Raw genomic sequence first — 27,439 nt, 5'->3', positions numbered from 1 at the left:
CACAGACACTCAGAACCCACAAAAATATCCTCACATATTTTTTGAAAAGGAGTATTTTTTTTCCTGAAGAACCTGTATTGGAGATCTGTGTAGTCATATTTAATTCTGGCAGCACTGTAACAGTTTCCCTCTCCCTCTGTCCAGTTGAGGAGGGCAAGTGGCAGAGTGGCTTAGTAGCACCTCTCTGACAACACGTCTAAGAAAGGGTAAAAACTGCTGCACAACTGGGAGGGAGGGGTGAGAATATATGGCATCCGGAGGCCAGCCATGGTCAACCCATCACACCAAGTAAATAAGTTTTGTAAATGCATTAAAATGATCAGAGAGCCTGCACATGATGGTGGGTCCATCAGGGACAAGGAAGAAAATGCACAGAATAGTGAGATCTTTCAGGTCTTCAGAGCCCTAAGAAAGCTGTTGGAAAAGGAAAGTAGCCAGCTTTGAGATTCAGAAAAGCCTTCTGGAGTTGTAGGTGTCTTAGACAACCAATCTGAAAATTTGAAAAATGACACCATCATAATCACATTTTCTTTCCACAAATGCTACCTCTCCTCTCCTGATTGTAATCCAACATGGTGAAAGATCTCAAATAAACCTACCTCTTTCTTAGTTATATTAATGTATTTGGTAAAAGGGACAGGTCATAATTTCCATGCACCTCCATTTAGATAGGCTTGTTTTGCACTCCCCTGATAGGTGAGATTGGCAGGGGAAGAAGCCAGATTTAGCTAGGGCTTCTTTCTAAAAATAGTTAATCAATTTCAGTTCAAGGCTCTCAGGTTATAGGAAAAGAAAATGATTTTGCTTGGGCACATAATGAGCTTGGATAATCAGTTTTCCTGCTCAGGAGCAATGAATCCAAGGGTTTAAACAAAAAAGAATGTTATTAAAAGGGGTAAAATAGCAACTCAGCATAAAAATCGGTAGGCCTGTTTACTAATCAGAAATAGAACCTGAAAGCTTCTTGGTAATGTAGCTCTCGCCCCTGTTTTGCCCAGAGCTGAGAGAGCCCATTCTCCATCCGTAAGGAGATGTTGTTTCCAAGTGCAGTGATCCCACCTCTCCTACCAGGTCACTGCTCTTGGCAGCTTCAGTCCATGAAGTCTTGGCTCTGTCAGAGAGGAAACAAAACCCAAAGCGAACCATGAGGAACGCACTATTTGAGTTTGGGGTTTTTTTTTTAACTTTCTTGCTGCATGGCTCCTTTGCTCTACCAATATCAAGGGGAACTACACTGGTAATTCCTAACCCTCAAATCACCATTCTCTCTGGATGAATAACTGTTTTGAATACCTTCAAACATAAGACACAATTGTATTTTAAAGCCAGTGCCCAAGAGTGAAATCCATTGAAGTCCACCCATTCCCTTTTTGTTGTGATCTCTTGACACTTAAAGCAGTGCTGGATTTCTCTTTTATCCCATTATAGGCAGGATCAGCAGTAAGTACTCCATTCTTTTAGGAATACTGGGCTTACCTCAGGATAGATGTAGCTCTGAATTTAAGTTTTACTTCTGTGCAAGCTCAAAGGATTGAATTGAATAGCAGGCTGAAAACTCTGATAAGAGTTTTTTGCATTGACTGTCTTCTGTTCTTACAGTTGTCACCATCTCTTTATATGAGCTATTCAAAATCATACACAGTGGAGATACCAAAGGTTGGAATTGTTCAGGATAACGTGAGATAGGCAGAGGTTAGAGGGTTAAATGAAAAGAAAAAAATATTGTTTGGAGAACAGGAAATCCTTATTAAAAGTGATATCCTGCAAAATAGTCTGTGCCTCGACTGCAGGTATGCATAAGCCTGAACTCGGAAATAGCCATTACTGCAAGAAAAAGTAATGAGGAGAGTGCTGCAGAAGCTTAGATGCAATGGATCCCTTCTGTTTCAAATCTTTATAGTATAATTATCTTTATTTCAAGAGCATTGACTGTTTATAGATGACCAAAACAGTTCTTAAAAAGCAATTTTGGTGAATGGCTTAGCTAAACCAGAGAAAAATCTCACTTTTTTCCCCAAGTTCTGCCCTGTTAGATAAGAACATTGGCTCAGAGCTGCCACCCAATGACCAGACCGTGTAAAATCACTTAAATACAGGCTACCTGTGCTGCAAAGCACTGAGTCCAGTGAGACAAAATAGTGGAGGCAAATTAATTTCCCACTGCATTAAAAAAGCAGAGAAAGGCCATTTCCCCCTCCACTGTCTTTCTACTCCCTTTCCCCAACATCTATATCTCTTTGTCTGCAACAAGGTCCTTTGCTTAGAAAATTTAATTTGTTAACCTATTAACTTTGTTTGTGTTTTTGTTTTGCTTTGTTTTTTTTTCTTCTGTATTGATTTTCTGGTGGTTTATCAAGTTGACTCAGTTCAGAGGATGCGTAGGGAAGTGTCAACACCAGCACAAAGCAAACAAGAAGGAATGAGAGCAGAAGAACGGATAGAAGAGAGATTTCAGCTGCAGTGAGCACTTATTTTGGCTCTATTCTTGTCTAACTTCATATGGCATGATACTTGGAGATTCCAAAGCTGGTTTTGACTACACATGTTCAGGTAGCTAAAGCACTCTAGTCAACACAGAGTGCACACAGGGCAATGGTCCAGACGAAGGTTCTGGCTAAATTTGTCTGATCAGCACTCAGAGACTTCAGTTATTGATTGTTCCCAGAGGCTGTGCTGCCTCACTGAAAGCTATCATCTCAACTATCTCTGCAGCTTTCAGTGTGTCACCTCCCTAAAAGTGTTTGTCCCTGGCTGATCTGTAACAGTTGGTAAAGAAAAGAAGATGAAGGGGGATTGCCACATCTATGTTTATCATCAAACAGCTGTCACCATTTGAATATACAATGCCAAGTATTTTATACTATTTAAGTGCTTATAAAATATTGTAATTTGTAAAAAGCACACCAAGTGACTTCATTCCACTGCAAGAGGAAATGCACAGTTTGTGCACAGTGGTGCACCAACAGGACATTTCAGTCCACTTCCCTTCTGATCCAGTCTCTTTATGAGCCCTTCACAGATAGCAAAAGGATATTTACCTCAAGCTGTACCATAATCCTGCAGTCTGCCTGCCCTAGTGTCTATTTCTAATGGCTAATAGGCATTTTTAATGTCTAGTAGAAACAGATCTGTAATTCTACGTGCAGATTCAGCCCACATTATGTGTTGTGTATTAGCTGCTTGTGCCCTGAACTGCCTGCTTCCAGTATGCCAAACAACGTCAGCAGATTTCTGCTCAGCTCCATGTTTTCTGGATTAGGACCTGCTGTGGTCTCAGAAGACAGCGTTTATTATGTACCTGGAGTTATATTGGCCATCAGAGTTGGCTGCAACACAGAGAACAGGCTGTTCCTACAGAGCTGCGCTTTTTCAGCCGGAGCTAGTGTGGCGTGTGCTCAGGCAGGAGCCAGTTAGTACTGATGTACAAAGCAAACCCATAGGGAGGTTTCTACAAGCTGCCGTTTGGCCAGTTTCCTTAATTTCAAAGACTTGGACATGTGCCTGGAAATATCAGAAGTCCAAATGGTTAATTATTGGCGGTGGAAAATGATTATTGCTTGATTATTATATTAGTTAAATTTTAACCTACTTCACTACTTTAACAAAGTCAGCATATTGTTATCTAATCACCAGCCAATGGTGAAATAACAATCCTAATTCTATCCCAAAACAGTTCATATCAGGGAGCAAAGCATCAATCTTTTAAAGTGGGAAAAGCTTAGGACCAGATGGGAAAGATCAGGGCACTGCTATTCCCAGAAATGTACTTCGTGATTGCCACACCAAACTGCTACACTTTGGAGCTGGGAGGCAGAATCCTGCAATAAGGACCATTAAACTTGTGAGAAAAACACATCAGGAAGCTCTAAAGACCCTGCATGTCCTGTATCATTCAAGCCCTTGGGTGGTCCTTGCTTACTGTCCAAATACACTCTTGAATTTCAGATTGTACAGAGTGTATGGTGGACACGTTTCTCTCTGAGAGACATTTATCTTTGAATTAGGGAAAGGGCTGTCAGAGACAAGTAAGGCTTATAAGAGCTTCAGTAAGAGTCCGTGCACATTATGGGGTGATTTGCAGATTGGAGAAGCTTCTTGCAGCTTTCCTATTCTCTTTAGATGGGATAAACTGTTGTTTGGTTTTTCATTTGCTTGGCCTGCCAATAGTGCGGGCTTTAGTGAATGCACTGATGCCTCCTCTCCTCAACTGAATTTCCATTTGCTTTCACACATTACTGCTGCTCCCTGAAATCCTCCATGTGACAGATATAACAACAGAATTAGAATGGTGTGCAGAAAACCTTCCTTGCCTACCCCACGTAGGGTGCCAATCACACAGAGCCGTGCCCAGGTTATTAAGTGGACATGGTTTGGTGCCCTTCTGGCAAGAGAGCCTGAATTCACCCTGGAAGTATCAATAAGGAGCTGGTTCTTCTGGTGTGTCTAGCTGCCCTGTACACACAGATCTGAAGCTTTTCTGTGCGGGAGCTTTCTAGTCTTCAGTGAGAGAGGTAGACAGCACTCAGGTCCTTGGGCAACCTTGGTTTGTTCCCAGTGCACCCTCTGTATTTCTCTCTGGACTGCTGGGGCAGCTGTCCGCGCATCACAAATCTTCTGGCAAACATGAGTTTTCTCACACACACACATGCACTCCTTCCACCATCACCCTCTTACAACGCTCACAAGTCCTACTCCAACTTAGGTGCTGAGTAGATGAATTTCTGTATGGGCTTCTCTCACCACCACATCCCTCTGCAAAGGTATGTGCCTCACACACCAATCATTCCTGCTGTACTAGTGACCAACAAAGTGTTTTGGGTTTTTTTGCATTTATATTCAGATTTATCTTGCATTACTCTCCCTGGAGATACTCTAATAGAGAGGGCAAGAGAGAATCAGCAACAAACCTGCTGTTGACAGTTAGCAAGCAATGGGTTCAGGTTTTACATGGAGGTTTATTAGATGGCTGAGGAAAAAGATCACTTGCTGAATGCACTCCAGTCTTCAACCTTCATCTTTTAAGGTTTGCCTTTTTTATCCCCGTATTTGTCCTTCATTGCTTTCTGCACGTTCAGATCTAGGAAATATTTCTCATACCATTTCCCTGTAAAGAAGGCAAATCATAGTTCAGATACAGCCTCCTTCCTAGCGCTATTATACCCCAAGGATTATTCTAGCTGCAGAGCTCCTCTCTTCTTAAAATGCCAATTTTTAGTCCTCTTGTGACTTTGCCCAAACCCATTCATTGTCCTTGGCAGAAGCAGCACCCATCTAAGGAATTCAGCAAGGTACTTTTCCTGCAGAAGCCATACCTAGCTCATAAATCCTCCTTCCATGCCAATTTTTGGGATCTCTGATTGCCTTCTGAATTACATCAGGGGTGTAGGAATCTCTCATCAAGCTTCGGCTCTTCAGTGGGCCACCTGCAAGGAACAGCAAATAAGGAATTGTATGCAGAAATCACCCTACTGCAGACCTGGAATTGATCAGGGGAGCAACACCAGCAGTTTCAAGGGCTGAAGAAAAGGCATGTGTTGACTGCAGTACCTTTGGCCAGGTCTGTGACTAGTGCTGAACAATAGCTTCATCATCACCCAGGAGGGAGCTTGTGTTTGCCAATTTATCTGCTTTTCATCCTCAAGTATGAGATACACACAGAGGTTGCTGTAAGGTATCATCTTTATTTGTATCACAGTACCCTTTCTTCTTTAGTCGAGTGCCCACTTACCTCATGTTGAATCTCCTCATTCACGTGAGTAGCTTCCTACTCAGCAGCACAACTCCACAAAAAACCTACCATCTTAACACTCCAGCCCTTCTTGATCCCCTTTTCTGCCACAATACTTGACAGATAATTCCCAACTGTGACTTCTGTATTCATCCCCTCTTGACTTTTAGCCACAAGGGGGCTTTATTTTAATCTCTCATCCTTTCCACTTCACCTTTCTTTTTATCACACCTTTTTCTTGACAATAATGATTTTGAGCTCCCTGAGGAAAGATGTCCTTCCTTTCTGTGTGACTACACAAACCGAGGACAATGCAGTCTTCAATACCCAGCAAGGTCTTGACATGGAACGTACTATACAAGGAAAAGGAATGAGTCTTATGCTGGTACATGAGAAACTAGAATCACAGACAATTATTTCAGAGTTTCTTGGACATGATGGTAACAAAATGGGATGATTGCTCAGTTTCCAATATTTGTTTTGATGGAAGGATCCTGGGGAACCTTGGAAACAGAGGTTTGGGCAAGATATTTCAGAGCCCCACATCTCTAAAGTCTTGAAGAGAAATAAAGTCAATACTGGAACTGGAGATAACTAGCAACTGGAGATGACAGGGGACATTGAATTGTAAATGGTGTCCATTTGGACAGGTCTGAACATGGAGGACAAGAGTCATGACTCATGTTTGCTTTTCACATCTTGGAAAAAAAAGAGTGAATGAAAAGAAAGGGATAGGATACATAGAATAGAATGGGAGGATCTAGATTCTGTTTCCTCAAGTACCACAGTCTGGAAAAGCAGTGACTGTGGATAGAAGGAATAAGCAGAGAAAGTGAGTATCACCTATAGTCAGATGTCTGCACATAGCAATGTGGCTGCCCTGATTCCTGGCAAAGCGTAGATGGAATCAGCTTTGAAGGTCAGGGATAGGCATGTGTGTCCCCTCACCTTGGAAGAGATTTGATCTCAGGTTGTAACCCAGCTGCTCGTAATCTGAAAGAGATGTCCAGTCCAAGGACTTTTTTGTCACTTCAGTACAGTTAGTGAGTCTTTTCTGTCCTGTGTCTAAATCTGCATTGCACTGAGCTTGATGTTGCTGAAAACACAAACAACAGAGAACCACTGTCATTCCACATTTCCTAAGTGCAAACTCCTGGCATTTCCGCCCCTGCATAGCTCTCTGAGCTATGATTAATCCCCGAGACCTGGGTCTATCCTTGAGTCTCCCTCAGTGCTGTTAAAACTGAAGCCATGGCCCATGGTGATAAATATGGTAATTGTGAGTCTGCTGGCACTAGCAGCAGTTCAAATGGGATCTGGATCAGGTAGGGATGTATGTTTGGATTTGTTAAATTAGCTCAGGACATGATATACTGGCTTACCTTCTGTTCTTGAGGCAGTCATTGGAATGAAGACATCAGCCAGAGGGGTAGGAAGCCTAGTGTTTCACCAGGGCTGACCTGAACCACCACCAGCTTGGGTTTTACACTGTGCCACTTCTTTGCAGCGGCATGTCTTATACGATATTGGGATCCTGAAGCTGAAGTTACTGTATCAGTCAGACTCCAGGAGTCAGTGCTGCATGCTCTGCAAAGGTATTAAGGGACAGATCCTCTTCCACAAAAAGAACAGGGCCACAAGAGATGAAGAGAGGAAGCCAGTCCTAACTCACAGGGCACAATCTGCTTCTTTTCTCTATCACTGTTGATTCTTTTTAAAGAAGAACCATACAGTTACACATGATCAAAGTGCAGGAATCTGTGCTGCTAAATAAACTGCTGTGTTAACTTCCACCTCCTACGTAAAACAAAACCAGGTCTGTTTGTTATTATTACTATATTCAGTGGAAAGAACTTTACAGTCTGCTGATGTAGAAATTCCTCCTCTTCTCCCATTTCTTCCAACAAAGTAGAATTTTTGTGTAGTGAGGCAATGTGCCTATTTCCCAAATCCCATTCATCAATAACTTTCCTTTTCCCAGTTACTCCCGGACAAAATGACACTGAAGCCTGAAACTGTTCCTACTTTCTAGTTTGTAACTGTATATGATGTTATTGTCATGCTTCTTGTTTTGCTTCTGACCCCAAGGGTCCAAAGTCAAAGCACCGCTCAGAGACTCCTACATCTTGATGCCAAGAAGGACTTTAAGGCCATTTTACCATCCTTCTCAATAACAGAAGTCACAAGAAGTATGTCTTATTCCTTTGCTAAGCCAATCCTGTGACGGGCAATAGACAATCAATCAGAAAAGACATATCTTGATCAAAGAGCTAAAAATGGTTAAACTTGATCTTTCTTTCTGAACGAAAGATTTAGCATAGCCTAACACTGACTTTCTTGACATACAGCCTTGGAGGAAGAGGGAGCTGTCTTTTGAGGCAGAAAACTAACCTCCTCAGATAGGTGTAGGAACTGGCCATTCTCACCAGCCACCACGTGTGGCCAAGAGTGGTTTCACATGCCTTTCACATTTGACTGGGTCTCCAAAATATGAGGAGGTTTCATTGACTTTTCAGACCTGAGGAGCCCCATGAATGTCAAAATGAGACTGGATTTTTTTTTTTTAAAGGAACGATCCATGATTTACCAAGAGGAAAAGCCTCTTCCATAACTACCTATCTCACCTGGTCCATGATCCCTGGTGATGTCACAGTGATTTGTACAAGCAGGCAGGTCCTGCTGAAGTCCAGGTGTAGAGGTGGGATGGAAGCTGAAGAGTGGAGATAGTTGCTGGGGAACAGCATTCCCTCCTTCTATGAGCTATGAGCTCCACCTCCATGGGAAACAGAATCCACATGGTGTAAAGGATTATCCTGGCAGATTGAAAAAACAAACAAGGAGCAGAGTAAAAGGTCCATGTCTCATGAAATACCTGTACCCAGAAGTTCACATCACACACAGGATTTCTTGGAGACTCTCCTAACACAGTCATGATAATCAACAAGACTGTATGTCAGCAGAATTGGATCTTCTAGCATCTCCAAATGCTTCACATGAGCTCCTGACCCTCGTCAGAGAGGAAGGAGAATCACAGAATCGTAGAATAACCTGAGTTGGAAGGGACTCAATAGGATTGTTGAAGTCCAACTCCTGGCTCTGTATAGGGCAGCCCCCGGAATCATACTATGTACTTGAAAATGTTGCCCAAATGCTTCTTGAACTCTGTCAGACTTGGTGCCATAACTAGTTCCCTGGGGAGCCTGTTCCAGTGATGGATCACCCTCTGGGCGAAGAACCTCTTCCTAATATCTAACCGAAACCTCCCCTGACATGGCTTCATGCCATTCCCTCAGGTCCTGTCACTGGTCACCAGAGAGATCAGTGCCTGCCCTTCCGCTTCCCCTCAAGAGAAAGTTGTAGACTCCAGGCTGAACAAGCCAAGTGATCTCAGCCACTTCTCATATGGCTTCCCCTCTAGACCCTTCACCATCTTTGTTGCCCTCCTTTGGATGCTCCCTAACATTGTTGTGGTGCCCAAAACTGCACACAATATTCAAGGTGAGGCTGCCCCAGTGCAGAGCAGAGTGGAACAATCCCCTCCCTTGACCGGCTGGCGATGCTTTGCCTGAGGCCCCCCCAGGACAAGGTTGGCCCTCCTGGCTGCCAGGGCACTGCTGACTCATATTCAACCTCGCCTGCCCTGCCTATCCCTCCTGAAGAGCCTGTAAACATCCAACATTCAGTCACAGGACTCATCCTCTAAGTTTCATTTATGCCAATGATGTCGTATCTCTGGGACTGGGTCAAAGGTTCAAGCTGCTTGTTTGTTCCTCATGCTTTATGCATTGGTAGAAACATTTTGAGTGTGGTTCATCGTAGCTGACACCTCATGGAGCAGACCGAGGGATCTTACTTCCTCAAGTTTTGGCATGCCACCCCATTGCTTATCACTGGCAAGCCTGGTTTTGTCCCTTTCCCCCTTCCAATCTAGCTTAAAGCTCTCTCAATAAGCCCTTCTAACTCCTGAGCTAAGATCCTTTTCCCCCTTTGAGACAGGACGACCCCCTGACGACCCTGTTGTCAGCAGGCTCCATGTTGTATAGACTGACCCACGATCAAAAAAACAAAAACTCGGCTGGTAACACCAGTCTCAAAGCCAGGTATTCCTCTACATGATCTCCCTGTTTCTTGCCCCATCATTCCCTGCAACTGGCAGGATGGAAGAGGACACAACTTGTGCTCCAGATCCCTTGATCTGTTGAGCCAAGACCCTGAGGTCCCTCTTGATTGTTTGCAGCCTTCTTGTTGGGATCTCAATGCTGCCTATCTGGAAAACCAGTAGAAGTAATAATCAGTGGGCTGGGAAGTTCCTCTGTGATGTGCCTTACCTGAATGCCAGCAAGGTAACACACGTCCTGATGGGTTGGATCTAGTTGGCATATGGAAGGTACCCCCATTTTCCACATTACAAATGGGAAGAGATTGGGCTGGCAAAAAGTCTTACATTGAGTTAATGACCCTCCCGTGTCCCGCATCCAGTCCAATATTTTAGCCCCTGACTTTTCATTCATCCTGCTCCTGACTTGAACTCTCATCAGGCCACTGGAATTTCTGCAAGTCTCCAGGGAATTGTGTAACTCTCCTTCATGTTGCAAAGGTGCTTTTCCCACTCAGCACAAGCATGTTACAGGTAACAGAGAAGAGTTCAATATATTCACAGATGCATCATCTTAGATTTTATTAATTGAGAAAACCCAGAAGATTAATAGAAATCTACCAATCATTCTTTGAAAAATTTGCAAAATACAAATCAGCATATTTTTTCCTTACTTCTATCTCCTCCCTTTCGCTTTACTCTGAGCTGGAAAAAGCTGCTAGATCTCACTGCCCAAGACAAAGTTCTCCCTCTAGGCCTTGTTGCGCTTCACCTCAGAGACCTTGTAGTGTGGTGGGGCACGGTGGAACCACTCTGACCAGGAACCATCATAAACAGCCACGTCCTGCTTGCCACACAGGAAGGCTGCCAAGGCAATCTGACACGCCGTGACACCTTTGCGGCATGTGGCCGTCAGTGGCTTTGAGAGGTCCACTTTCTTCGCACGGAATATTTCTTGGATCTCCTCAATACTCTTCTCATGTCCGGTTTCAGATAGGAATGAGTGGAAGGGTATGTTCACAGCACCAGGGATGTGACCGGATTCCAGCCCTGCAAGAGTAAACAGGAAAAGGAAATGTGAGCAAGGACACATTAATGTAGGTGGTGAAAGATGTTCAAGAAAGAGATATTAAAGAGGCATCACTGAAGATACTTTCACTCTCTCCAACAGACTCGTTTGTTTCACTTGATGATGAAGATGTAAAGCAGCACAGGGCTAAAAGGAGGAGGACAACGATTATTCAACTTTGCTAAGTCAAAGCTTCCAGAATATTTAGCAAACTCTTTCCCCACTGAAAGCAATGAGAAGTAGAAATATGACAAAGCCCTAGACATGACAGGAATCAAAGAACCAACACAGAAAAAGCCCTAACAAAGGCATTATAGGCATCTATGTAAAGATGAATGCAGCAGAGCATTTTTGAGCTTCTCCAAGTATGCTAGCAGTGCATAGAAACAGTTTTCAGAAGCAGGAAGCATGGTCTCTACGTGGAATTTGTGAAAGCAGTTATATGTTCACAGTTTATTTCTGTGTCACCTTAAAATCATATTTCAGAAAAGTAAATAACAGAAATCACAGTAAATCATAAAGCAACTTTAAAGTCAGTTATATTATTGCTGAGGCAGCTGTCCTGGGACAATGGGGTCAGAGAAATGAGAAGTCAGATTTTGTATCACTTTTTATCCACTGTATGGATGAAATCAGCATGGGTTATGTTTTTCTGTTGGTATAGCTGACCACTTCAGGCAAGTTGAAAGCTGCATTTCAAAATGAAGTCTTTAGAGAGAAGCAGATTAAAAAATATGATGGATAAGGTTGTCATCATGCCCTTCAAATACAAACTCTGTCACTATAGGCTTAATCAATAGAAGCTTTTCCACTGATTTTGAGAGGCTTTGGATCAAGCTTTGCTGGAGCCAGAAACACTATATATTACGTTGAAAATGCATTTTGGGGAATGATTCCTTGCTAGGTTTGAACTTCTAATGAGACAACCCTGAGAAAGTCACTTACATAGTAATCTATTTCACTGACAGCCTTCCAGTTGCCCAAGTCACCAGGGTAACTGATGTCAGGAGAAGAGACTGGGGCAGGGAACCTGTCACAAATGATTCTAAACTATACCTAGTCAGAGATTGACATCACACATCATAATGACACTGCAGTCTCATCATTCACACAGACTGATGTCATGACATGACGAGATATATCACATAGAGAAAACAGGGCTTTGGTAGCGTGTCGAGGAGGGGAACTTTGCTCTGCTGGACAAAGACAGAGCCTAAAGACAACAAAAGATGTCCTGAGTCAGCTTCACAAGTTCTCTCCCTACTCCAGATGGCTCCTCTTTGTCTCTTGATTCATCCACCCTAAGTGCTTTAGAAATATGGCACAGTTGTCTAGTAGTCACCTCATGCATCCTTCAGAAGTGTTTAGCATTACTGAGAGAAGTCAGGAGTAAAACCGCTGACTTCTGCAGGGACTAACATCTAAAAAGGAAAAAAAAAATTAGAGACAGTATTTTGGACCGATGCTCTCACCACATTTTTCCAGTTTCAGAAAACAACAGTTTATCACTTCAGTACAGAGAACTGCAAAACTCACTTATCAATATAGCGTCTGTATGACAGAGAGGAAATAAAACCTGAGTGTGAGAAAACGTCGTATGTAGTTCTCAGACTGCAAAGCTCCTTACTAGAGAAAGCCTGGGTTAGGCTACCAGTCTCCCACAGAGTGAATGCTCCTGACCCCGTCATTCAGCAAGGGATTTCTGCGGGGCTCTGCTGCAGTACCAGTGATCGCCCCAATACAGACAAGTCTGTGAATCACAGAACAATGCTCTCACACCATCCTAGGGCACTGGGAAGCGAACTGAGATCAGGAAGTCCTGGAGGCTGAACTAGAAGAGAACTCTTGCTCACAGGGAACTCTTACTCAAAGAAGCTTGCTGGGCCATCGATTCAGGTCCTAGGTGTCCCAGGTACCACGGTCATTATCACCTGTCTAGCCTGTTCACACACCTTAAAATAGGTTTGTACCCCTCTCTTATTGGAGACTGCTGTGACAACTCATCACCCTTAAAGAACTCTTTGGGTAGGAGCTGAGCAGATCTGAAAAGAACACTCTCATTTTAGAGCAGTTTTGATTTTGATCTATAGGGAGACTTCCTTGCTCCAGAGATTCAAAACTCTGTTGGAGTCAGAGACCAGTGCTTGCACTCTGCGGTTGAAAGATGGGGAATTCTGTAGAAACTGCATTTACTCATCTATGTGGGTGTTCAGCTGAAAGATAGAGCTGAAACTGCACAACCACAATCCCTTGGGCTGCCTAAGAAGTGCTTTTGAGTGGTTGAGAAAGTTTCATCATCTCTCTCTGCTAGGTCAAGAGCAGAGAAACACAGGTCTGGAAGGCAACGCTGGATGCAGCTGGGATCTTAACAGGGGAGAGGATACATCTGCTCCTGCCTCAGACAGAGCATACTCCATGCCAGATTCCTGCAGTCACCCTTAGAAACTCCAGAAAGGAAGACTAGGACTAGAGAGCCTGGGTCCCAGCTACTACAGTGATCACTTCATAGGCTCCCTCTCAAAAAAAGCATCTATCTCGGACAGTTTGGATTCTTGTCACGAAACTTCCCACTGAGGCACCTCCTTGCTCATGTGAGGAGGAATATTGATTTTCAATATTTACTTCATCACGGTCAGTCCATACACCATTTATCCTTGAGCTAACACTGCCCTACAGCTGAAATAGTCTTTTCCCCCTTCTGCTATTGCTCCAGTAGACTGATGGCAAGCCCTCAGTACTCTCAACAACCTCATGTCCTCAGCCTAAACCCAGTAAGAGCCTGTTAGATATGCTTTTCTCTGCTTTGGCCACCCTAGGAACAGTTCTAGGTGTCCACTAGGTTTCTGGATAAGGAAGTGACATTTCCTAGCATCACAGTTGGTAGACAGGAGGTTAATGATTGCTATTACCAAGGTTAAATTGCATCTGAGGTTCTTGCATTCAAGTCTTATCATCTTCTATTGCTTCCAAACGTGGGTCTTCAGCTTGTAAGACAAACATAAGTAGTTAAGTGTTTTGGGCTACTAAGCACCCAACTCTGCATAGTGTTATACTTCCTGTCACTTCTATATTTGCAGGTGCCACTTCATAATACTCCCCATATGACCATTAAGACCTTCCCAAGGCTATGCCAGCAGCACATTTCAATAGCAACCCCCTATTTTCAGTGCCTTGATGATTCAGAAAAACATGAAATAAAACACAGAAGCATAATAATGGGACCATGTTGGCCCATTATTCCAGCCCCACAGATCTCCTTTCAGTATAAGCTTATCTCCCTTATCTACTTTCCAGTCAAATTTTTTAAAAATCTAACAGTACTTGTGCTATTGGCCGTCTCCTTATATTGAACTAATAACTGCCTCTCTAATGTCATGTCCAAAGTATTAATGAAGTCCAAATGGAACAACGCTACCTTGTAGGTGCTTCCAATGGCTGAAAGAAAAGATCAGACATAACTTCTAGACATGCATGTTCCCATTTTTCTTATCTAGCCAATCAATTCTGCCGGTAAGGAAATAAAGCCCTTGGCTGCAGGGAGTGTTTACCAAGGTATTTTACTCAAATTTGCCTGCATTTAAAATAATTTTTCTTGAAGTGTTTTTTGAAAGCCTTCTAGTCTATCCATGTTCGGGTAATAGCCCAACAGCTGACTAGATTGTGCTGTATCTCCTATCCAAAATACGCCCTTTGCTAGTGTTTCTGTCCTACAGAACCATTCTCTGATTAAACGTATCAAATTCTTGCCTCATGGAGTTGCAATGTCACACAACTCATTTTTGACACATATCTGGGATAGAGATCAGCTGCCTCACAGATTTGAGCATGGGGATATCTTCTGGTTACACTCTCTCTTTATAAATAATAATTTAAACTTATTTCCCCTTATTTCTGCTCTCCTTCTGAAGACTTATCTTTAGGATAGAAGAAAACACGGTAGCACAGACTCAAGACTCAGTATAATCCTGAGACTATACACAAATAATCTTTTACCTGGAACCCCTGCTAACTGCATAGCAACCTCATTTTTTCTTTCTCTCCATGTTCTCTTTTTATTCACTTTGTTCCAGAAGTTTTTGTATTTGTTTTAAGTCCTTTTGCCAAGTCTCACTCAGCTTGGTGTCTGGCAATCCTTCCTCACAATTTGTAACCTGTAATATGTTATCTTCTTCAATACTTAATCCCCTTTTCCACATCTGTTAGACTCTCTGCTTACATGTAGTTTTTATTGTTGGCTATTTATCTAGCTAAGACTACAGCCCCTCCTCTCCAGCCTTCCCTTTGCGATGAAAGCTCCAGATGGAATTTTTTAATGTCAAAGAGGTAAAAGATATGCTCTGTCCATATTTAACTCCCTGTGGTTTTTCGAGTGTGCTGGCTGCAGATAGCTGTTCTTTTCCAAATGCTTCCTCTCTTGCCTCCTTGTTTGTAGCAATCTGAAACTCACATATCAGCAGAAAAGGATTATGTAGCAGGCCATGGACTGCAGGAGCTGGGAGAAACTCCTTACTCTGAGGAACTTCCTCACAAGACCTATTGATATTTAACTATGTTGATTGCCATGTCTCCTTCAGCAAGATATGGAAAGACTTTGTGATGATGTTATCAGACCACGTGGAAACCTCTTTGTTGTTTTCCCCATGTGGTCCTAGCTAAGGGAAAACATTAACCAACCGTGTAACTGTAGCAGAAAATTGTGTAATCCTCTAGTTGGCATAATCCATCCCCTAGTTAGCATAACCCGTCCTCCTCATTAACATGTCCTGCCCCCAAGACCCTTATATTGTGAAGCGTGTGTTCAATAAATATTCCAGTTTTCACCCTCAAACCTGGGGTTGTTAGTTATTGACCTCTTCACTTGTTTATCTCTCTCTTCCATCAAATGGTATTTCCTGGAAGGGACAATTACTGATCTTGTCTAATCTACAATGAGCACATTGTAAGGAACACTTTAGGCTTGGTCCTGGCCTGCTCCCTGAGAGTCCTCATAGGTTCCTGTGGGTTGAAACAGACTTTGATAAAGTCTCTCACTCTCCATTGTTGTGCCTCAAGTATTACTACATGGCAAAGGTAGAGCCAGCCCACTCCCAGCTGCAGACTCCTCTTGGAGAAGAGAGGGGAAAAAAAGCTACATTTCACTCTCACTCCCACTGAACGTTCAAGCTGAGCAAAAGCTTTATGTTTGGGGGAGGCAGGACTGAGAGCTGGGAAAATGGGCAAAATCTGAAGAGTTCTGTATGCAGAAGAGAGATAAGGACAACCCCAGGGCTGAGAATGAGAAGAAAAGCATATAGAAGCTCATGAAATTGTTTTGGGTTTGCTTTCTTTTTTAGAGGATGGACTTCTTGCCTGGCAACTTTCCCCTCTTTTCTCAGATGTGTGCAAAGGAATGCAGAAATTCACAACTCTTCTGTATGCATTTGTTTAGCTGTAATTCTTGTTCATCAGTTTTCAGTGCCCAGCGCTCAGAGAGGGCCAGCACTGGTAACCATCATGTAATTACTTTTATCATCTGCCTCTGGGTCGTTAGTTCCTCCAGAAACACAGCACTGTGCAGGGACACCATTAACTACTCGGTGCGTAGGTCAGCACTGCACATCTGACAGGCTTATGCTGCACACCACGCACGAACAACCAAAGCAACACCTGCATTTAAGACCTATGAGACCTGGCTTACAGAAACATCCATTTTTTCTCCACTTGGGCAACTGAGGTAAGCTTTTCCCAGCAACTAAAAATTAGCCATGTATTATGGCTTATCTTTACCGCTACAGAGGTCTTAATCCCAGCAAGGTAGCTGCTGCATAAAAATAAAATGGGAACAATTAATTCTTACCACAAAGAACTGAAAAACCAAAGAGGTAAAAGAATCAGCTGCAATTAGCCTCTTCTAGAGATGGAGTTCACGGAGCTGGAGAGATTAATTGACTTAATTAGGAAGTCAAGAGCTGAGGCAATAATTAAACTGAAATCACCTGAGAAGGCACCAAGTTCCTTAACCTGATGACCATTTTTCTTCTCTAAATTGCACCCTCCCTGATTTGATGACCCCTGCAATTAATCAGCATTGATTTCAAATTGCTCTTTTAGGTGTAAGCGCTGTCTTTTACCCAGATGATGCTGGCTGATGCTCAGATACTGGATAGCCTGGTCCAGAAGGCTGTCAAGCTCCTGTGGAACCAGCAGCTGCAGCTGGAGAGCTTATCCTGCTGGATCTGCTGTGGGAAGCAAAACTGGACCACCTCAAATAAACTGTTTCATGCTGACTCATTTCAAAGGAAAAATCTGTTTTGGAGATGCTGTTGGGGCTGTGGTATTTGTCACCTGGTGACAACCCCCGCTTTGGGAATGGGAACACAAAATCCACCAGCTCCCAGCAAGGAGCATTTTACTCACATCTTGGGGTTAAAATGCAACCTTCACTTTGATGGGCTGCGGTAGGCGAAGAAGTAGAATGTAGAAATCACGGCTAGGCTTCGCAAACAAAGATTTAGGAAGGCTCTATCCACGTTTGTTACAGGCACGCTGGTGACTTATGAGGCCAATACGAGACAGACACATCCGATTGCAAAAGGCACAGCAGAAAGACTCCTTAGGTGGTGTATTCAGCAGGATACGATTCTTTCTGCATTGTCTTTTCTCCTCGAGGGTGATCCTGCGTGCATTCTCAAAGGAAACGGTAGCGTTATAGATGATGTGTCTCCAGGCCTCCCGATTTGAGGCCAGAGTAGACCAGTTATGATGATCAATGTGGCCGAGGCTGAGATGTTGTTTCAGGGAGTCCTTGTATCTTTTCTTCGGGGCTCCTCTCTTGTGGCATCCAGAGGCAAGTTCACCGTAAAGCAAGATCTTAGGGAGGCGGTGGTCCTTCATCCCGGAGACACGTCCTGCCCAACGCAGCTGTGTTCTCAGCAACATGGCCTCAATACTAGTGACTGCTGCTTGTTCTAAAACAGATGTATTGGTCACATAATCTGACCAGTGGATGTTTAGGATTGTACGGAGGCAGCGTTGATGGAAGCGTTCTAGGAGACGCAGGTGGTGGCGGTAGACGACCCATGATTCGGAACGTATAAGAGAGTGGACAGCACTATGGCTTTGTAAACACTGATCCTGGTGCTTTTCTTCAAGTGTTTATTATGCCATACTCTTTTATGGAGTTTTCCAAAAGCACTATATGCCTTTGCTAATGCTAACCTGTTGTCTACAGAAATAGAATAAGCCTAATTCCCCCTTTCACCCTGCAACACTGTCCTCTATCACTCCCATTACCTTTCTCACCTTCCACATTGTCTTGCACAGACACTTGTCTCACTGGAGACATTTGGGCAAACCACGTGCAGAGTCATTTACAGCCAAACACTCCTGAGGTGCGGATGCAGGAATTTATTTCAGGACATGGTGTCACACTGACTGGCTGTACAGCAGCACACACTAAGTAAACAGCCAGAACAGAATGCCAACAACCTGCAGGGCAGCAGTGCAGCACTGCCTGGGGATTGCAGAAGCCCACAGCATGCCGGCTCCAGCAGCACTGGGCTCTGCTCAGACTCAACAGCTGCTGCTGAGCTTTTCTGTGCTTTCTTCTAAAACCTCTGCATTCCTTTTTTAAACCATTTCTGTGATTCCCTTACTGAGGAATGCATTCAGTGCAGGTAGCTTGATGTGCAGCTGCAGTGTCAGCTGCAGGTTGAGCTCTGGGTGGTGGAAGCCCGAGGCAAGAGGCCATGAACTGGCGCTGATCCTTTGCACAAAAAAGGGCACGGGGAGCTGTGGTGCCAGCCAGGCGACCGGACACTCAGAGACACGGCAGGAACGGAGGACACTGGAGGAAGAGCCAAGACTTTGTCATGCTTAGGCTGTGAAGGTATGAAAGTCCAGTATTTCCTTTGTTTGTGCTCTCTCCTCGGAGGCACCAGCTCAAACCGTTTCTGTGTTACTACGCTTTATGGAACTAGGCTTTTGAGACTTTGCTAAGGGAAACCCAGGGTTGAGCCGGTAAGGAAAACCTGTGTGAGTGTGGTATGTGTAAGGGGTCAAGCAGGGCACCTGTTGGTTCACTGGAGCTGCCTGCTGCAAAGGGGCTTTAGTTCCAGCAGGTAAAGTCTCTGGTTGTGGGAGTGTGACTGCTGGAGTGCCTCCGGAACGGTCAGTCAGGGAAGTTTCTTTTACACCCTTTTGGAGAAGTTATTCTGGGATATACCAAGGCTTAAATTACACAGCAAGGGTCTCCTTTACCAACCAACTTGAATTTCATTCCAGGCACGTTGCTGTACCAGCTGACCCCACTGCGCAGGATTTCTCCCACCCCTGCTGCTTGTGCATCCAGTGTTTGACCAAGGTAACAAAATCAATTTTTGTTCCTGTAACTTGGGGCATCCAAAAGAGAGAGGCTGACACTCCATACATTTGGTAAAGGTTTTGGGCTTTTCTTAGTTAAGCCAAAGAACAAAGATCAGCTCAGGCAAGTTATCTATTTGCTGGGAATCAGAGCGATAAGAAGAATGTCCCTTGGGTTATTGTATTACCTAAAACCTTGGCTTTTGCTGGTGCATTCATTATGGTGAGAGGTGCCTGTATGAATACTGATAGTTTTTGTGTGTCTGCTGGTGGTAGATAGGACCCTGAACAATCCCCTGGGAGCTCTTAGCTCTCATGTTTGCATTCTGACTGATAAACTTCTGCAGTGTGTGGGATGGAGGATCTTGGAACCAAATGACTGCAGCCCTCTTCTCCTATTTCCTCCTACAGCTTTATAGCCAACTGCAACAAAAGTATTCTGTGATGGCACTGGGATCTGAACGCTCAACTGCGGATCCTTTAAGGTAAATCAACAAGTCAGGGTGAGGCATGCCTGTGCATTAGGAAAATCTGTTTGCCAGCTGCCAGGAGCTGTTACACCCAGACTAGTATTGACACTCATCCTGCTCTGGGGCAGATGCCGCTCCCACCTCCATTACCTTGGTCCAGCTCGGTCCCCCGGAACCGGCCCTCAGGGCGGGAATCCACCACCTGGAACTTTATGGACGACACGTTCTGTACCATCTCCTCAAAAGTCTTCACCAGGGCTCTATTTAGCCTGGCCTTGAAGACAGCAGGGGTGGGCTGGCTGACCTCTGCCGTGACGGGGTGCCCCTCCTTCACCCAGTTCTTGAAGCCACCGTTTAGCACAGAGACCTCCTTGTGCCCAAAGGCCCGGAACATCCACCAGGCGCGGGGGGCGTAGAAAGTGCCCACCTCGTCCCCGTCGTACACCACCACGTGGGTGTCATTGCTGACACCCAGCCGCCCCACGTAGTCGGCGAAGTGGGACTCGCTGGGCAGCATGAAGTCGTAGGGGGAGGACTTGTCCCGGCACTCCTCGATGTCGAAGAATGACGCCCCGGGGATGTGCCTCTCTTTGAACTCTTGACGGGCGTTTCGCTCCTTCGGGGGGTACCAGGAGGCGTCCAGCACCCGCAGGCCGGACCCCACCCGCCCGGCCCGCACCGCCTCCGACAGCCAGGCGGCGGAGACCAGCGCCCGGCTAAGCCCCTGCCGCGCCATCTCCAGGGACGGGCGGGGGCGCCGCGACCGGGACCCCGCAACCCTTACACGCGCACGAAATGGCGGCAGGGCCGCGGGCGGGAGGCGCGGCCGAGGGGCGGCGCGGAGGCGGTGGCGGCGCCGGGACCGGCCCGCTGGGAGCGCTCCCGCTCCCGCCCTCCGGCAGCGGCCATGGCTGGCGGGCACTGAGGCCCAGCGCGGAGGTACGGGCGGCGCGGAGGGAACCGCGGCCCCGTCGGGACGGGGAGCTCGCAGAGGGAGGCGGCGGGGCCCCGGCTGCAGGTGTGCTGCGGGGCGGGCACAGCCGTGGGGCAGAGCCCTCCTGGTCGTGGGGCCGTGCCTCGCCCCAGGACACTCGGTCTCTGGGGCTGCCCCACGCCCCTCTGGCTGCTGTCAGCGCTGGCTGGGGTGCCTGGAGGTGGAGGGGCCAGGTGAGCTGGGCGCAGGGCAGGATTGCCGTGGCTGTCCCGCTCGGGGCAGGGTTTGGGCTGAGCTCTGTGAAACTACTTTCAGGGCTGGAGTACTTCAAGCTCCTCGTCGTAGGCTTAGCCAGCACCTCAGTGCAGCCAGAGGTCCCAACATGAATCTTAGTCCATTTGCTTTTTGAAAGGCTGGTTTCTAATTTTTGACTTTCTACCTTTTGCAGACAGGTGGATTCAGGCAGACTTCAGGAATTGGCTAATCTCGACCAAGACTCCGGAGTGATGTCGCAACAACTCCTTTACCGTGCACTGGTGTCTGCAAAATGGCTTTCAGAAGCCATCAAGTCCCAGCAAGCTGGGCTGGCCTTGAGAATCGTGGATGCATCCTGGTATTTGCCAAAGATGAAGCGTGACCCAAAGAGGGAGTTTGAGGAGCACCACATCCCTGGTGCAGTTTTCTTTGACATTGACCAGTGCAGCGACCGAACCTCACCTTACGATCACATGTTGCCCAAGGCTAGTGACTTTGCCGAATATGTGGGGAAGCTGGGTGTGGGGAATGATTCCCATGTTGTGGTGTATGATGGCAGCGACCAAGGTCTCTTCTCAGCGCCCCGGGTGTGGTGGATGTTCCGGGTCTTCGGTCATGAAGCTGTTTCCCTTCTGGATGGTGGCCTGAAGAACTGGAAGCGAGAGGGGAATGCGCTGAGCTCTGGGAAAACCCAAGTAGCTCCATGCGAGTTCCACGCCTCCTTGGACAAGTCCCTGGTGAAAACGTATGAGGATGTCTTAGATAACTTGGATTCCCGTCGCTTCCAACTAGTAGATGCCCGTGCTGCAGGACGGTTCCGGGGAGTAGAGCCAGAGCCCCGAGATGGTAATGTGCCTTCTGAGACACTGACATTTTAAAAAAGGTCTTTATTTAAGGTGCCCATCACTTTGACTCCTGTAGAGGTAATGAATATGGTTGTCCCTTATGGTATGGGACTTGAGGCAGTGTGTCCACCTGTCCTCCTCTCCTTTTGACTAGCAAGTGCTACTCTTTGAAAATTCAGGAGTGGGGAAGTCACGTATTTTTTTTTTCCCATGAGAGGCTGGAATGAGGAACATAGCTTTCCATACACCTTGAAAGATATTAATTGGTCTCTCCATGTACTGGTGCTGCTCTTCGCCTCAGATCAGCCTGTGGAAGTGCTTCATCAATGTGGGTTGCTCTGATGTGGAGAAAGATGTGGGAGAAAGATGTGGTTGTGTCCATGTGGTAACCTGAGGGTTAGAGCCATCCTTCCTGAGTAATCAGTAATCTAGTAAAGAAAAGTTTAACAAAAATAACTGTTTTTGTTTTAACAAAATACACTAAACAATAAATATTCCTCCCAGTGAAACAGAGCAGGTTTTGCAATAGCTTTGTCCCAGACAGTAGAGGTTAATTCCTATCTGTATTGTTTTTCCTCCAGGAATTGAGCCTGGTCATGTCCCTGGGTCGACGAGCATCCCCTTCACTGATTTCCTCACAGAGTCTGGCTTAGAGAAGACCCCTGAGCAGATCCGCACTCTGTTCCAGGAGAAGAAGGTGGACCTCTCAAAGCCGGTGGTAGCCACGTGTGGCTCTGGGGTCACTGCCTGCCACGTGGTTCTGGGCGCATACCTCTGTGGCAAACCAGATGTTGCAGTGTACGATGGGGCCTGGGTGGAATGGTACATGCGGGCACAGCCTGAAAATATTATTTCTGAGGGAAAGGGGAAGACTGTGTAATAAGCTGCTTTGTCTCCCAGCTGTGCAGGTAATGTACCTTGAAACAGGATTTGGAAAAGGGGTTTAACATTCCTGGTTAAGTGTCTTGAGCTGAAGATGTTGGATAACAATTATGCGCACATGGTGCTTGGGCACTTTCTCCTTACCCTACTGTTGCTGCTTAGGAGAATAAAGATGAGAGCAGTTCTGGGCAGCCAGCTCTAGGTGACCCTGCTTGAGCAGGTAGGGTGAAACAGATGTCCTCCCAAGGTCACTTCCAACCTCTGCCATTCTGTGATCCTGTGCCTGTTTTACCCTATTGGATGGAAGGGAGAGAGTGCTGCTGCCAGCATGGAGAATTAATTGAGTCAAGCCAAGCTCCTGACTCAGGACATTCCACCATGTTCATTCATAGAATGGTCATACTTGTATAACTGTGCCTCATAATCCAGCTCTCTGCCGCTGTTCTAGAAGCCATCTATGCACTTTATAGCCATTTTGAGTTCAAAACTTTGTGGAAAGACATGGCTGTTAAAAGGAGGAAGTATGGCTTTCAGGTTGGCACTTAGGCTAGAGACTTAATTTGGATTTCTTCTTTTACTTGGACTCTAACCGCAATGTGTACTTAGCCAGCCTTGTACCCCCATGGTCCCAAATCCCCCTTGAGAAAAAGAAAAGATTCTGGGATTTAAAGAATGTAAATAAACATATGTTTCAAGGTCTTTCTGCTGAATGGATCTTTTGTGAGTGTTGTTTGGATGATTCCTTTTCAGGAACTCTGCTTTTATGGGATCACTTTGTCTTGATGATTCAAATGAGGTATTTTCTTCTCTCTGTGAGTAGAACTATGCCTCTTACCCTCAACAAGGTCATTCATCCAGGAAAGACAGTGGCATGCCTCTCTTTTGGGTCTTTGCACTGTCTTCCTCTTTTCAGTCCTTGCCCATTTGCTTTCTTGGCCTGAAAGTCAACATTAGTCAGTTACAGCTCTCTTCTTCCAAGTCTGAATGTCACCTCATTCGGTGGAAAATGGATTGCATGGATGTTTTCATTCTTTCCATGAGACCATGTAACCTTCCCCTAAAAGCTTAGGGGAACTGAGACCTACAGAGGAATAGCCCACAGTGGCACCTATTTTTCCCCAAGACCATTGTCTTTTATATCTGAAAGCTGAAAGCACACCAGGTATCCCTGATAACGTTCAAGAATTTGTTCTTTCTAGGATCTTCTCTAGAAAAAAAAAAAAAAACAAATCAAAAAACCATAGAACCCTCCCACAAAAAAGCCTGCATCTCACTAGTAATTTAGAAATTAATGAGACAAGTTCTGTCTCTTGGGCTTGCAGCAACAGGTACCTGTACATATCTACGGATGACAGAATTGTCCTTTCTAGGAGATGCAGTGGGTGCTTATTGTCAGAGATTTGCAGGGTACCCTCCTAGCCATTGATTGCAAGGATTGAATTCTTTCCTTTTCCTGAGTGTTTATTCTTTGCATTTCCTTTGGTCTCTGTTGGCTGCAGCTCTGGCTTCTTCCTGGCTTGCGTGCACGCAAACTCTATTTCTGCTCACCACCTGGGAAGCAGGAGTTTCACTGTCCAGTTTACTCCTTCCTCTGTCCTCCCCACTCACACATATGGTCTGACCCTTCTTTTTACTCAGTGACTGAAAGCACACAATTTCCCTGCTTGCAGCCAGCCTAACAACCCAACTGTTCAGAGACTTGGGGCTTGTGTTACAGCAAGTGCTGAGTATCCAGAGTGCACAGGGGTCTAAAACAAGTGACCCTTTAGTATACACTGAGACTGATTTTGTGAATATGTGGCCAGACTCCTAAATACAAACTAGAGGGCTGTGCTGGCTCTGTTTCTCCAGCAAATTTTAATTGTTAGAGAAAATGGACATATTGTTTCATACTTTGTTAATCATTTGCAATGGGTGGAGGGAGCTGGCTTTTGCTTGTCCTTCCAGAATGTTTGGCAATGCAGCTTAAGCACTATGTTTCTTTTTCCCACTGACCCAGCAGTCCTTGGGATCAGTGGGAATCTCTTTGCTTCCTCTTGAGACTGAGCTGCTTTTCTCTGTCGTTTGTGTTTCAGGGAGCTGTGTGGCACAGGCCATCCGTCCATCTGGAGATCACAAACTAAATGAAAAGTTTCCTTCTCCCCTTGCTCTACATTTTGACTGTGTGGCTGGATGACATCTAGCAGGGCCCTTCCTCCTCTCTGGTATGTGTGCCAAGGTTGGCAATACTCAACCGCTCTTCTCCAGGCTGAATTTTGTGCTACGTAGTCTCGGTGATTCTTCGGTGTCCCAGCTTTTGGCAAATCTTTTACCAGATGCATAGCTTTGGCTTGATTTCCTCACAGAGCAGAAATTGAGAACTGCTTTCCCACAGCAAGATACTTTGTCTTTCTGGGGTATGCCCTGTTACATCATGTATCAAAAATCTATCCAAGAGTGTCTTCCGATGTTTTCCCTCCTTTAGCTGAGAGCTGTTCTTGTGATGCAGGCAAAGCGCTGGGAATGTTGTGAAGACCAAGACAATGTTTTCAAAGCCTGGAGACTGCAAAAACCTATTTTGAGCCATAGCAGATGCTACTGGACATATGGAACAGCTGAGGGGACTTGCACCAGGACTATAAATGTTCTACAGATCTTTATGTTCCTGACTCAGTGGGTGGGTTTCCTATGGGAACTGAAAGCTGGGGAGAAGTTGGTACAATGCAAATTACTAACATTCATTACTTTCCTGTGGAAAATTTGCCACAGGGAAATGGGAATAGCATATCTTTGGTGGAATAGGGCTCATGGTGGCCAATAAGTAGCCTAAACAACAGCCATGATGTAGGAGGAAGGTCACACTGACCTGTGGCTAACTTGAGACTGGAGTTTTTACAGCTCTCTATACAAATTTGAGAATCTCAGGCCAGCATCTAAACTCTTTATTGGTTTATTGATAAATTTTACTATCTGCAATACTTTTGTCCTGAAAGAGTTTTGGACTCTGTGAAAACAGTCTGGTCTGGTCAAAAATAATCCCACAGTCCACTGTTCCTCACATGTCTTCTTTGTCACCTACCTTCCTCCCTCTTCCCTACTGCTGCCTAGCAGTCAGGTTGCACTATTTCACACTTCATTTCCCAGTAAACTTTTTGTTCCCTTGCGAACTTTTTCAGATTCTAAAGCAGCCCTTCTTTATAGCACCACTGTCCCAACCCCTGCATGAGCAATGGTAATTGCTGTTACTTACAGGGATTTTTCATGTTCCTCCCATCTCTCCTGGTCCCAGCTTGCAACCGGGTGCTACATGACCATTCTCTCTCCTTCTCCCAGCACTCGTCCAGCAAAGGTGCCGAGTGATGCACATATACACTCAGACTTTACACACTAAAGGTACATTGCTCACAGACCTCATGCAGCACAAGGAGCTGGAGAAAGATTAGCTCACCTGCATGCCATGGGGCCTTTCTCTCTGCTCCAATATGCCTGGCTCAGCTAGCTGTTGAGCAAGGCTCTACTGTCTGCAAGTGAACTATGTTCCTCCCACATCCAAGTCCATTGCAGGGAGTTTTGTTTTCTGTGCCTGTTCATGTTGGCTTAATGGCAAAATGTCAGAGCATTACTTGTCCTCCCCTCTCCGCTTCCTATAGAAAAGAGAGTGGCACCAATCCTACATGGATGTGTTGACTAATTCTTCCTGGTTTCTTTGATTCCTCATGCCACATAATCCCAGATATGTATTCCCAGCCTGTCAGAGTGGTGACACTGTCCATGCCAACACACGGCGATACCTGCTCCCACTGCCGCTCCACAATACAACAATTCCCTAAGAGCAGCTCCACAATGTCAGTGATGCATCATATGCCATGGGCACAGCTGACTTGTCAGGCTGCAATGGAAGTACAGAGCGCTGCAGTGTGTGTAGCTTTTTGCAGGATTGCACTGCAGGCCTGCTGGCTGCTGAACCAAGAAACTCTCAGTTTACCCTCTGCTCTGTTCTCTTCTGCTCTTGTTCAGTCCAGTATTCAATGGCTGTCAAGTTTTTCCTGCTCCCAGTGTGTCTGTGCAATGGTCCCTGTGATTTCACCGGGTACTTAGCAGTGTTACAGTGTTACACAATCACACAGCCCCACGTAAGTTCTTGCTTGCTCTTTTCTGTTTCTGTGATGTGTTTTATATATAGTTATCATCAAAGCGGGAGGAACAGCTGTAGGATCATAAAACTTTCAGGTTGGAAAAGACCTCCAAGATCACTGAGCCCAACCTTTGACTGAACACCACCGATTATTTAAACTTACCTCTCCTGTGTTCTATTGCTTGATTTTAATGGACCTTAACAAGGGCACGCTAGTTGCTTCTCAGAACTATGTCTGGTGAGGATGTGCAATCAGGTCTGTATTTAGCCCACACCACCAACTCATTGGAGCATTTCAGTTGGTAACTCACCACAGACTGGCTTCTCCCTAAAGAGGACTTCCACATACTGTGGGGAAATCCCTGCCCCAGTGAGTTTCCAATAAGTTTTGTGCTGTATGTTGCAGAAGAGAGGGTTCTGGTATTGGAAGTGGTGTTCATTGACATCTTTCCTTATTCACAATATACCTCTTTACCAATTAACTGCTCAACCCATGGCCCTAGAGTAAGCAAGACTTGAGCTGTCAACCACAGGTGGAGGCTGGTTTTGATGGAAGAAATTGTGCCCTGAATACAGACCATCCTGGACTCATGAGCAGCATTGTCATGGGAGAGGCTGGAGGAAAAGGTGTTGAGAGCAAAAGATGGACCCAAAAGGGAGCAAGAGGGTGAGGGGCTGTGAGAGGAGGAAAAGGGGAGGGTGAACC

The 27,439-nt window shown here is 45.4% G+C and overlaps 3 protein-coding genes across 9 annotated transcripts; 1 reads left to right on the top strand and 2 right to left on the bottom strand.

The window, feature by feature from the left end:
• Positions 1 to 4,935: 4,935 nt before the first annotated feature.
• Positions 4,936 to 8,501, bottom strand: TEX33 (testis expressed 33). Its single transcript, XM_027715198.2, has 4 exons — positions 8,353 to 8,501; positions 6,677 to 6,824; positions 5,313 to 5,423; positions 4,936 to 5,104 (listed from the first exon to the last, which is right to left on the bottom strand). The coding sequence occupies exons 1-4, from the start codon at positions 8,470 to 8,472 to the stop codon at positions 5,019 to 5,021; spliced, it is 465 nt and encodes a 154-aa protein (XP_027570999.2). The 5' UTR covers positions 8,473 to 8,501; the 3' UTR covers positions 4,936 to 5,018.
• A 1,876-nt stretch (positions 8,502 to 10,377) lies between these two features.
• On the bottom strand, positions 10,378 to 20,505 carry LOC120322439 (thiosulfate sulfurtransferase). Its single transcript, XM_039382254.1, has 2 exons — positions 19,854 to 20,505; positions 10,378 to 10,874 (listed from the first exon to the last, which is right to left on the bottom strand). The coding sequence occupies exons 1-2, from the start codon at positions 20,437 to 20,439 to the stop codon at positions 10,576 to 10,578; spliced, it is 885 nt and encodes a 294-aa protein (XP_039238188.1). The 5' UTR covers positions 20,440 to 20,505; the 3' UTR covers positions 10,378 to 10,575.
• MPST (mercaptopyruvate sulfurtransferase) lies at positions 18,447 to 27,145 on the top strand. Of its 7 annotated transcripts, none has more exons than XM_039382250.1 (6): positions 18,447 to 18,760; positions 19,156 to 19,234; positions 19,645 to 19,718; positions 21,086 to 21,738; positions 22,319 to 22,434; positions 24,695 to 27,145. In XM_039382250.1, exons 3-6 carry the CDS (start codon positions 19,678 to 19,680, stop codon positions 24,740 to 24,742), a joined length of 858 nt encoding a protein of 285 aa, XP_039238184.1. In that variant the 5' UTR covers positions 18,447 to 18,760; positions 19,156 to 19,234; positions 19,645 to 19,677; the 3' UTR covers positions 24,743 to 27,145. The 7 variants fall into 7 exon arrangements, with proteins under 7 accessions (XP_039238184.1, XP_039238182.1, XP_039238181.1 ...); XM_039382248.1 differs by having other exon boundaries at positions 22,319 to 22,535; XM_039382247.1 differs by having other exon boundaries at positions 18,451 to 18,760; positions 22,319 to 22,645.
• The last annotated feature ends 294 nt before the right edge of the window (positions 27,146 to 27,439 follow it).

Source organism: Pipra filicauda, unplaced genomic scaffold (genome assembly GCF_003945595.2).
Source record: "Pipra filicauda isolate LSUMZ 115617 unplaced genomic scaffold, ASM394559v2 scaffold262_size1072369_pilon, whole genome shotgun sequence".
Lineage (NCBI taxonomy): Eukaryota > Metazoa > Chordata > Aves > Passeriformes > Pipridae > Pipra > Pipra filicauda.
This window is presented reverse-complemented; position numbering and strand designations above follow the sequence as displayed.